Genomic DNA, 12082 nt, shown 5'->3' with positions numbered 1-12082 from the left:
GATGAGATTTTTTGGTTCACATACGTATACTTCATTCAATTTCAAAATAATTTAGTCATCGCCATCTAGATAAGATTAAAAAGTGCTACCTCGCAAAGTTCAAGTCTCTGCATGAGCTAATTATTTCAGAGAATGTTTAGGAAGTTGAAAAAGCGCTAAAACAAACTGTAATTAAAATCTAGAATAACACATTCGGCATAACTTTGATGATATCAGCACTAATCTAGTTTTTGTACTAACAATAGAAGTTCGTCCACCTCGCGGACAGAAGCCAGTAATTAACTACATAGTCGAAATACTTTTTGTAGCACTTCATAATGAAGACAACACACCTATTGATGACGGAAAGATATGGATAATAACATCACACGCAAACATTAAGCTTGAATTAGCGAATACTTGGAAACGTGCGCACAATTACGAACGTCTTATACCTTTCAACCTCTGAGCAACGTCTCAAGGTCAGTCAGATAACATCACAATTTTTTCTACACACGGATACGATACGGGATGAACAAAAACAATGACCACAAAACAAATTAGTTTAATTTCGCCAATTTTCCATCCAATTTCATTTTAGGAGTTGTTGTCTCGTACACCCAGTGGTTTCTTTGTTGCGCGTTTGGGGGACAGCCTATATAGCCTTGTCCGCTTAATTCTCTACATCTTTTGCAGTAGAATTCTTTCATTCCATCGTCTGATATTCTTCTATGGAACTTGCCAGGCGTTTGATAAGCTGGCTTACTAACTCTCCAGCCTGTGTTGTATTCTGTGTTGATTGGCACCTGTTGGGTCATCAAGTTGATGTTATTGAATAAGCTTGATGGCTTCCACTGTGACGGATTTGTTATAAAGTTAGGGTATATGTCATATTCATCCCTTACATTTCTATTTATGAATGCAGAGTCTGGATAGAATGAACCTCTGGTTCTTGTGTCTGGTGTCCTTATTTGTGTAGTTTCAACTGACTTGTAACCGTTTAAAACAGGAACTTCTCCGCTATCTTCTTTGGCTTCTTTCTTGCCTATATTGTAGGTTAGGGTCCCAGAATTATCTGCAAGAAGTATTTTATATATCACATGACGAATTTAAAATGACCAATTTATAAAGTCTTGAAAAATGACAAATCAGTCTACACTGGCTCTCAAGCTACTAAAATGGATACTTAGGATTTAGAATGAGAGCCAGATCATGGTCAAGCACACAAATAACTTATAATCTATACAAGTAATATTTAACTAGCAGATAACAGTAGACTACTTCGCTATTTATTAGAGGATCGACCTTGTCCAGCCATTGATAACAGCACTAAATCTATTTGTTTATCGCACTAAAGTACCGAAACGTAATAAATTTTAATCCAAAACTCAGTTAAACAGTTTCTGTTAGTGTGTGAGGTTTTATTGTCCTCTTTATCTTAAGGAACATCTTCAAGTTGGCGGTGAGCAGCCAGTTGGAAAATTGAGCTTGCGTCCATTGCCCCATTCAAATGCACTAGGATTTTCAAAACATCTACAATGTCTTTAGTATTTGTGGAATTAATTTGACTGTGTAGGTATACTAAAGTGTACTTAATTGCTCTTGAGATAAGATCCTAATTAGAGGTTTGGCAGTTTCTTGTATATATTTTTTTTCTATGCTGTTGAGTTTATGCTTACCATCATTAGAACTATGTAATCCTCTTCTATTGTTATTATTCTTGAGTTTAGTTGAAAGGACAATAGTGTGTTGAACTTCTACATCTTCGTCTTCTATTTTAGTAGAATTGGTCAAAGACGCCACTTCATCTCCTCCAAAATCCATTTTCGTTGACACTGCATCGCTCCAACCAGTAAACGCTGAAATAGTTACGAGTCATTAAAAGCGTAAATAATTTAGTTATTTAAAATACCTGAAATGCTTTTTAACTTTATTAATCTTTAATTAGAAGTATTATCAGACGTGAAATTACATAATGTATAGGAGTGAAACTAATGTTCTGATAAAACCTCCATAACTAATTAAAAACAATACAATATCAAACTAATTCTTCAGTAGATACAGATTTTTTTATATTTATAAAGATACATAACACGTATTTAAACGTGCAGCCCTACATTCCTACAATGTTTATATGAACATTAATACCATAAACTATTCATTTATTTGTCTGCCAGTCTGCCTAGTAAGGCTGATCTTGACTTATCATTAGGAAAATTATAGCAAAGTCATTTTGTATATTCGTTTATCTATTTCAATGCCAGTGAGCTTTGTGATCATTTCACTGTTCAAGGGTGCGCCCAAATTCAATGTCAACTTTCTTTATACTCATAAATACATTTATTTCAAGTTCGTTCTTAGTTGGTTCTATTTCTTTGGTGTCATGTTGAGATATCCCCTTTTCGGTTATGGTGTTTTGATGGAATTTGTTCTTAGTTTGTTTTTCATTTGTTATACTTATTTCTGCTTGTGAATTTGTGGATGTAGATATGGAAGCTATTTTGGAAATATGCCAATGGTGAACTATGCATAATTGTAAAAGATGTTTTAAGTTTAAAATGTATGATTAGACACTTGTTTATATGATATGCGCCTAAAATTCCTTCAATAAATAGGAATTACATAAAGAAACTAAAAAAAAAACATTTTGATGTTTAGCCTGGTTTGCAACTTTAAAAGATTTATTAAGTGAAACCAGATTGGCATCTTGATATATCAAAGTCCATAAACATCAGTTAGGTAGGTGACGTAACATATTGTTATTTGTTACAAAGAAACAGACATGCACATTGATCCCAGTCAAGGAAAATCTTTAAAATACTTAGATTAAAACTAATTACAATGACGTAGCCACGTAGGTAAATCTGATGAAGGACGTACCTAAGCCTTTGCAGTCCACTGAATATTAATATAGAGATTTGAAAGAGTACCAGTCTTATTTTTTCTTCTTGATGACAACCAAGTCTCCAATACAAGTTATCAACTATACTGCCAGTGTAAAGGCTATCATAGTCATCGTGGTCAGAAGATGAGGACAGCGTTATGACAAAATGAGGATAGTTGTAATGGTGCATGGATTAAAAATAGGCAAAAGTGTTAATAGACTATATGATACGATAGCTCCAACAACTCAACTATAGATATGACAAGTAAATGAGGTTAAAATCCCATATAGATTTTTACAAATAAAGACACATCGTGTATATAAGTGCGATTCATATCCGCCCATAAACTCCCGCAACAACAAGAGAGTTCAATAAGTATATTGCCGGCCTTTTGGGTGAATTGAATCTTCAAGGTACCTAATAATATCCTATTCAATTAATCCAATGGAATTGCCACCACAATTAAAATCAACATAAGTAAATGATCTTACCGCAAACACTCAAGAAGAAATACAGGAGCCCCGTCATTGTATCACAGTGCACAAACAATATGGCATCCTTCGCGTGTCACCTACGTTTTATATAAACTATACAAAATTACTCTAAATGATGTCGCGGAGGAAGTTGGACAATTACCTCGTGTGTCGATGCTATAAGAAGTCTCGACACCTTCAGTAATGATGGTAGGTACCGAGGTATATTGTTGTCGCGTCATGCTCTTAACTCATGCGCAGTTGGCAATTAAACAGTGGTGGGCAAAAACTTTGACCCCTATCTTGTACTATGTTAGATCTAGAAGCGTATCTATGGAGCTGCGGACTACCTGACTGGTATACCGAGGCTCCAGCTCGAAGGGCAGAAGTAGGAACGGGATAATTTTTAGTCAGTAAAAGTCTGACACTCCCTCTCGCCTCGACCAAAGCGGGAGAAGTCATTGGATGATTTCCCCTAAAAAACGCGTACCTACAAGCCTTAAAAGACCGAACGCTACTAAAGATTTGATATGTTTGCATTGCACAAATCATAGCATGACCTGACTATTATCGAATAACTGACTGAGAAACTAATTCCTGTTATCGACTTTGTTCCTCCATGACAAGGCTTTACATCTATTACCATGCTCCTCATATTGTAAGCATGGATTTAATCTATTCATCAGGCTTAATGTCTGAAAGAATATGTCCTATATTATTAATCTAAACGTAATTAAGTTCACATCAATTGAAGTTGTACTTAAAATTACCACGATGGCATTTTGTTTAACCAAATAGTGCCTAAAACCAACCCATAGCACCTTATAGTGCAAATGACCGACTAATGTGCCTAAGCGGTTTAAAAACACTATGCATCAAAAAAGGAATGATTGCAATAAAATTATGATAAAGTCATGCAAAAAGTCAACGTCACGTGGTGTTCCCAGGCGGTCACCCATCCAAGTACTGACCACGCCCGATGTTGCTTAACTTCGGTGATCGGACGAGAACCGGTGTTTTCAACATGGTATGGACGTTGACGACCAATGGGATAAAATACATGTTTAATATAAATTAAATAGTACTTACATTGCTACAAATACTTAATAATATTTTGTATGAACTGAAATAATTATAAGTAATATTCTTTTTACTTAACAAACATTTTTGAAATAATGTGATCAGTGATCACAATTTTCTTCACAACCACTTATTGTTATTTATTTTAACGCCATCTATTAGTACCTACTATAACTTATTTGAGTTTTAGAAGCATTCCAAACCACATTTTTAACGGATTCTTCTTTAAATGTATAGATGGCGCTAACTACGTAAATGCTGCACAGTCTTTTGATTTTTTATTTTTTTTAACAATGTAGTAGTTTTAATTACCATGTTGTTATAGATTAGTGTAATAACTAAATAGAAGAATTGTGCCTGACCTATAATTCCAAAAAAATACGACAATGTCCTAGGTCCTTGGTCATGTATAATCATTATGTACAATACGTAAGATACTTAAAATAGTGCAAAATACTATGTTATAATAAAATTATATTTACAAAATAAAAACTATCTGAACGAAACGAGGCAAAAAGATTTCGCCCAACGTGGGGCTCGAACCCACGACCCTGAGATTAAGAGTCTCATGCTCTACCGACTGAGCTAGCCGGGCTGGTGATATGTGAGTCGAAATTATTCTCCAGTTTCTAAAAGTACCATAGTGTTGCTTTTGAAAATATTTATTTAACAAATTACAATAAAACATCGTAATTATACAAGTGGTATTTTAAAATAACATTTAGTAAATATCATTTACACTAACCAATTTCTATTAAAAATACTTAGACCTACAATTTCTACCTAGCGTGACCGTTTTTGTTTTAATTTACCCACATACCCATAATATTTAAATCAAATATTTATAACAGGAGTATGAATTTACAGGGCCAATCCAGAACGGTTCTTTACTGCAAAGAATTCTGCAACGAGAGATATTTCTCTCTCGGAAAGATTATGGTCCCTATTAGAGGTCCTATTAAAAATCCATCAATACCAACCTTTTCTCCATTAATACACAAGGCAGTAAACAGTCTGCCAAGTCTCAGAAGTCATGATATCTTGGCAAGTACAAAGGAGCCCGCGGAACTAACTCTCAACCAGATAGCAACGTGTTTACTTGTGGATATTGCATGCTCAAAGCTCAAAGCTACCTCCTAGGGGGATTACACACGGTATCTGAGATATACGTAACTTGAAACGGACTTTATTTCACCAGTTTGAAGACTTTGATGGAACGATGCAATCTGCAATCGCAAACGGTTGAATGATTGTTGATGTGATGTTAGTTTTAGATTCTTTTGCTAAGCAAATATTACTTTATCGATGATAAAATGTTTGCTTTTACGTATTTCTTATGTTTAAACTGCTTATTTTTGATTTTAGAATAGTCTTAAGCTTATGAATGATATTTATTTGCTATCTTAAAAAGGATTAAACAATGTTTAATTTTGACGCCTATTAATAATATGATAGCAATCATTTGCGTTGTAGACAAATGTAAGTATTTAGTGAATAGGCGCTGTTGTTACGTAAGATGCTTGATTAAACTGATTCACTTTTTTATAACCATTAGTCATACACATTATTATACGCAAGGTATTTTTTTAAATAACTATTCGCAAACAAACCATGACTGGTTTGAAAACCGTTGAAGGTACCTAATTAACGCGCGAAGTGAACTCGATGCCATCCAGTCTTTGTTAAAACAAATATGTATTCATTTTATCAGTATTAAGTTTTTTATCTAACTTGGCAGTTTACTGAACTACTTACTACACTTTATCATAGAGTTCCATTTATGCAAAACCTTTCCTGTCACATAGATGGATCACTTTGTGAAAACATACTTTCACCGCACTCACATAGGTATAGCTATGCCTATGTATAGGGATTTGTCAGGTATATCAAGGAAAGTGAAACCACAAGAAAAGTTGTGTTTTTCTTATGGTAAACAGGGGGGCGCGGGTGACGCTTTCAAATTACCAAGATGCTGTGCTAGTTTCGTACAGTAACGGTACAGTCAGGTGGAAAATTATAGTGTCAGGTAGAAGAATGAATTGAAAAAGTAGGTACCTCGGTTGCCATTTAGGAAAAAAATAATACCTATATTTTGTATTCTAATCTATAAAACATCGTGAATATCTTACTTTTTATTTGGGGGAAAATCGTCCAATGTCTTCTTCCGATTTGGGCGAGGCGAGAGGGAGTGTCAGACTCTTACTCACTAAAAGCTCTCCTGCTTTTCGAGCTGGAGGCCGGAGTACCACCAGCAACCCGCTAGGTAATCCGCAGCTCTGATTAGGTTAGATACCTAAACTATCCTACTAATTGGTTTAGTGGTAAGACTAAAAATAAACGAATGACTTTCTTCATTTAAGTAATTTTTTATTTTTTCTGTAGCTGCCTGCTGTAAGTTGAAACCAACCAGCTATTTTAAACCCGTTCCATTTTTAAAGTGTGCTTTATCTGTTCTGCCCATACTAAAACATAATTCCATCTTAATGTTCTAATAATAATTTAGTCTGTAGACTGTTACTCAACAAACGACGCGCACTGTACCAGTGTACACCAATATGGCTGATGCAAATGCCGCACTCGCAATCAGCGGAGTGGGCCCGAGCCGACACTACTTACCTTTACCTTTTCTAAGGTAACTCTTAAAATATTGTACAAATGGAAACGTAACGAAGACTATCCAAATAAAACAATCTATTTATTACTTACATTACTGAATACTCGTTTACATAATATCCAATTACATTTAGAGAGGTCTTTGGATTTTTTTTTTTTTTTGGATATTGGAAACCAATAGAATGTATGGAACATAATTTGTTCGGGTTTTTAATAGATTCGGATTGGTAGACCTACTTATGGAAGTCTGTGAATGTCTCTTAAAGTATAAATATCCAAAACATCAGATATTGAAGACCTGAGAAAGTAAGACTGAAGCCAAGAAAATATGTTAAATATTAAAAACTAGTTTTTTTTTTTACCACGGTGGCAAGTAAGCTCACGGCCCACCTAACGATAAGTGATTACCGTGGCCTATGAAGGCTTACAACACTTGGGGCATTACATGCGCTTTGCCGACCCTAAAGAAACCTATTAACTCCCTTCTTGAAGTACCCCATATTGTATCCTACTGGGAAAACCTCGGTAGAATTGAGAAGCCATGAATAAAAACGATATTCAAACACAACTAGACATGTAGACACGCCATACGTTTTTTCAATCCAAAACTAATTGTACGGCGCGAATGAAATTAATTGAAAAAAGAAAAATAACAGACAGGCCACTATTTACTGCGGCACCTTTATAACAAATACTTAACAATTTATATCAAAGAGTTAAACTATTAAGAGTTTTGACAGCCGATCAGCCAATGTTATTTTATTAGAAACTTTTTGCCAAACCTTTTTTCACGTTACGCTAACAAGACAAAAAATATCGGCACACTCAAAGCATGGCTAGGATTTATAGCATGCAAAATAACTAACATGTACCTAGTTATCTGAGAGTCACGTTTGCTATAAAAAATCGGGCACAATGTAAATTCAATAGGAGATAAAAAGGCGGCTACTTCTGAGAGCTGGCTTGTATGTACTTTCACCATGGGTTCGGGAGTGTGGCGGATAATTCACGTTATGGCTAGGATAAATAATCATAAATACTACTGTGTTTTTCAAATATTTAATATATTATATAAATTCATGTTTACCCATACAAATATCTGAAATACCGCAATATTTTTATACACATTTTGCTAGGTAACCAAGTAAAAAGTCAAAAAAGTCCATATTTTTATTTCAAATAGACGAGGAAGGCACTTCAACGTCAAATTCAAATAGAATAATAATAAAACTGTAAGTTCAATTAAATAGATTACATAATTACCCTTTTTGAAGTTCACAAATACCTACAACTATTCTGTACATATTTAGTCAATAAACAATAAATCAACTCTAAGATTATAACAATACAATACCCAATTTCCAGATTGCCAGTAACTTTAGAGTGCCGGTAATAAGGCTTCCCCCATTAATTGAAATATGACAGGAGGGGTACGGGGCCTAGCTCGCCGCCCGACCAGAACCAGACCCGTGCGTGCGGCGCGTCGCGTTCTGCGCGCGCCTCAAAGAGCCATCAGACCACCACAGATGGGGCCCAGTAGGGCTGATGCCTAATCCGGAGCTGCGGACTACCTAGCGGGTTTACCGGGGCTCCGGCTCGACGGGCAGGAGTAGGAACGGGGTGGTTTTTAGTCAGTAAGAGTCTGACACTCCCTCTCGCCTCGCCCAAGGCGGGAGAAGTCATTGGATGATTTTCCACCCTCAAAAAAAAAAAAAAAAAAAAAAAAGGGGTACGGACCCGCAGTGTGGACCACGGGCGAAACCGCAGCGCATCGCTGAGAAGGCATAATGTTGCTACTAAATTATTATCAGCTCACAGGTGGGTATACCACTCATCATTTTAATGCCGTACCCTAGTTATAAGTTACGATGGTGAGATAGCATATCATGCGTATGAATTCTTCAAAGGAATACCTTTGAAGAATTATTATATAGATAATAATCTATATAGATTCTTACAAAGATGTCGACAAAGGAAGTGTAGATTAGAATTAGTGCATTGACACATGTGTTGTATATTCTTCATGCTCTTCACATCAACAGCCTATAAATGGGCACTGCTGACCAAAGGCTTTCTTCTCACACGGAGATGGCTTAAGCATTAATCACCACGCATGCTCAATGTTTTGTTTCGGAGGAAAACCTTAAAAGCTCTAATCTGTACTTAGTTTTAGAAAAGAAATACTTGGAAGTGTGGGATTTTCACCATAATAAATCAAACCCGTGGCCACCAACAACACCGTTAAGCAGCTCATTTTAAGCAAAAAATATTATTTTACCCTGGTTTATAGGACAAAACCGCCACAACCTCCCAAACCGCTGCAACTCCTGTAAGCTGTAAGGATCTACAGTAGATACAACCATGAAAACACCAGAATACTGATGTCCGGCGCGTCCAGGGATATGAATGACTGTCTTGGATAGTTGGAACACCGGAACACTGCTGTCCGGCGCGTCCTGGGGAAAATTAGACTGTCTTCGATCCCGCAACGAAATAAATAGAAGATATAGCAGAAGATATTATTAGAGAAGAAGAAAAAGAAGTATTTTACACTTACATAACCTTTATGTATCTAATCCAATACTTTCCTTCCAGTTCACCTTGTAAGGAAATTCAATGATTTTCCTTTTCCCCCATACATAATATTATACCTCGTGTGAAATTCAATTTTCTCAAAACGAAATGTCATGTGTAATGGAAACGAAACGGTCGCCATTTTCTTTCGCAAATAACTTGTCATTTCTTTACGTTTCCGTGTCGTTGGTTTCTGTTGGTTATTAGGCAATACATTTGAATAAGTTAATGAATACTTATGTAAGATGATGTTTATTAATAACAATAAATTAAATTAAATACTCTTGTGTATACAAAATAAATGTTAAACATGACTTAAGCTTGTCCTGTAGGTACTAAGGTACCCTTAGTACGAGTTTGCTTTACGTTTAAAGTTCGGCGCCTTCGGTGAATAAACCAAACCAATCAGAGTTCTCGTTTCGAATACTTTAAACGTAAAGCTAACTAATATTAAGGTTACAGTAATCTGTAGAAGTCCTATAAAACAAACATGTAAAATTATTCCATACAAGTACCCTACCATCAAAACATCTAAATGAAAAACAAACCAATTTAAAAAATTAAGTACACTTTACTTTAACGCAAAAACAATAACAGTTGCGCGCGAGCCGCTGAGTCGAGCGTACGCGTAATCGATTGCTATATCTTTTTGTGGTATTTTTTTTTAATCTACCCACATCTTAATCTGAATGTCGTTCGACAATGGGTGATGTAGAAAAGACTTTTGATTTATTTAACTCGAGTGGTGATGAACAATCAGTGAATGCAGTTGATGGTGATATATGTGAGAGAAGTGCTGAATCAACGGAGTTACTGAGAATTCCGGAGAAAAGAATGAGGTCCGAAAGTGATGAAATAGTTGAAGATGATGATGGCTTTGTAACAGTTAGAAAAGGCAAGAAAAGGCTTTCAAGGAGATTATCGGAAAAGAATACAGAAAATGAACAGGAACATAATAAAGAATCAGAGGGTACCGACAAAATTATCGTCAGTGTCACGTCCAAGGAGATTTTACCCAAACAATTTGGTTTAGCAAAAAAATTAAGAACTGAAAAAATTGATAATATCCTGAAAATATCTTATAAGAACCCCTACAAAGTACTAATTGAATTTGAAGATAAAACAAATGCACAGAAGTTAGTAAATTGTGAAAGTTTTCATGCTTTAGGTTATAGATGCCAATTCATGAATGAAATAAGTTTATGTTACGGGGTTGTGAAGAATATAGATTTGGACATAGAAGACAAAGAGTTTCAGGATAGTTTAGAATGTGAGTACCAGGTAGTTTCTGTTAGACGTTTAAAAAGGTTAACTGACACAGGAGGATGGATAAATAGCGAGTCTGTACGGCTATGTTTCAAAAGCTCCACTTTGCCCCCATATGTCTGTATATATGGGTACAGGTTTAAAGTGGAGCCATACACCTTTCCGGTGACGCAATGCTCGGCATGCTGGCGTTATGGTCACCCATTAAAAATGTGTCCATCAAAAAAGAATTTATGTCCCAAGTGTGGTGAAGAACACGCTAACTGCGAAACTAAAGAGTATAAATGTTTAAATTGTAAAGGAGCACACATGGCGCTAGATAAATCCTGCCCTATTTTTTTAAAAGAAAAGGCGATACGAAACATAATGTGTCAAGAAAATTGTACGTACGGGAAAGCATTGTCACTTTATATAAACAAAGCCAGAACAACAAGGGAGCTAAATAATGTGTATCAACTCAACTCAAATAAACCGACAAATAAGACCTCTTACACTACTATTGATTCCAATAAAAAGAGTTTTAGAGACGTGCTTATGACCAATGTATCGAACAGCAATATACAACAAAGCAGTTCAAATTCTGAAGAGAACATGGATAGTGACAAAGAAAAGGACAAAAATCATATACCCTCCCCGATTTTAGGCAAAAACAGGTCCAAGAAGAACGAATAGAGCTAAGAAATTACTGGAGCCGGATCTAAGTGAGGAATGTTTTCGCATTAACGCCGCATCTACTTCACAGCAGTCTAAAAATAATGAGCGTAGGAAAGAACCCTTGCACAATACCTTTGGATTTAAAAATATTATAGAAAAAGTACAGAATATTTTTTTGTCAGAAAACAGTTTTAAAGATAAAATAAAATTGATGTGTAGCTATCTTTTTGAAGAGATCATACAATTTGTTATAAAGTTAGTTAAGAGTACAGATATTATGAGTAAAGTATATTGCCTCTTTACAAATGGCTAATTGTAATAAAGACTTTTTGTTGAACTTATTGCAGTGGAATGCACAGAGCTTAAAGCCCAAACTAGAAGAATTTAAACTTCTATTATTGCAAGAGCATGTGCATATTGCACTAATTAGTGAAACCTGGCTAGCCCCTGAATTTATGCTAAACATTAGTCAGTATAATGTGTATAGACGGGATAGGGACGATTCTTATGGAGGCATCGCAATAATAACACACCAGTCAATTAAAGCCCAAGAACTCT

The 12082-nt window shown here is 35.5% G+C and overlaps 2 protein-coding genes and 2 non-coding genes across 5 annotated transcripts; 1 reads left to right on the top strand and 3 right to left on the bottom strand.

The window, feature by feature from the left end:
• Window positions 1–528: 528 nt before the first annotated feature.
• Window positions 529–3499, bottom strand: LOC118274110 (uncharacterized). Of its 2 annotated transcripts, XM_050699023.1 has the most exons (4): window positions 3356–3499; window positions 1659–1838; window positions 885–1054; window positions 529–785 (listed from the first exon to the last, which is right to left on the bottom strand). In XM_050699023.1, the coding sequence occupies exons 1-4, from the start codon at window positions 3390–3392 to the stop codon at window positions 540–542; spliced, it is 633 nt and encodes a 210-aa protein (XP_050554980.1). In that variant the 5' UTR covers window positions 3393–3499; the 3' UTR covers window positions 529–539. The 2 variants fall into 2 exon arrangements, with proteins under 2 accessions (XP_050554980.1, XP_035447383.2); XM_035591490.2 differs by having other exon boundaries at window positions 529–1054.
• A 760-nt stretch (window positions 3500–4259) lies between these two features.
• Window positions 4260–4378, bottom strand: LOC118279958 (5S ribosomal RNA). Its single transcript, XR_004784040.1, has one exon. It is a non-coding gene; the product is annotated as a 5S ribosomal RNA (ribosomal RNA).
• Window positions 4379–4939: 561 nt separating this feature from the next.
• Trnak-cuu (transfer RNA lysine (anticodon CUU)) lies at window positions 4940–5012 on the bottom strand. The gene has a single exon. It is a non-coding gene; the product is annotated as a tRNA-Lys (tRNA).
• Window positions 5013–10306: 5294 nt separating this feature from the next.
• LOC126911479 (uncharacterized) lies at window positions 10307–11542 on the top strand. Its single transcript, XM_050698761.1, has one exon. It carries the CDS (start codon window positions 10307–10309, stop codon window positions 11540–11542), a length of 1236 nt encoding a protein of 411 aa, XP_050554718.1.
• Window positions 11543–12082: the final 540 nt, after the last annotated feature.

The sequence above is a fragment of the Spodoptera frugiperda genome, chromosome 15, assembly GCF_023101765.2.
Source record: "Spodoptera frugiperda isolate SF20-4 chromosome 15, AGI-APGP_CSIRO_Sfru_2.0, whole genome shotgun sequence".
NCBI lineage: Eukaryota > Metazoa > Arthropoda > Insecta > Lepidoptera > Noctuidae > Spodoptera > Spodoptera frugiperda.
The sequence above is the reverse complement of the archived record's forward strand: the minus strand, read 5'-3'. Positions and strand labels throughout refer to the sequence as shown.

What these genes read in the sequence shown, in the direction of transcription:
- LOC118274110 (XM_035591490.2), bottom strand. Translation starts at nt 3,392, where the DNA reads ATGACGGGGCTCCTGTATTTCTTCTTGAGTGTTTGCG. An exon ending in TTTCTTCTTGAGTGTTTGCG is followed by an intron (nt 1,839 to 3,355) that starts GTAAGATCATTT and finishes TAACTATTTCAG; the next exon opens with CGTTTACTGGTTGGAGCGAT. An exon ending in ATTACATAGTTCTAATGATG is followed by an intron (nt 1,055 to 1,658) that starts GTAAGCATAAAC and finishes TACTTCTTGCAG; the next exon opens with ATAATTCTGGGACCCTAACC.
- LOC126911479 (XM_050698761.1), top strand. Translation starts at nt 10,307, where the DNA reads ATGGGTGATGTAGAAAAGACTTTTGATTTATTTAACTCGAGTGGTGAT.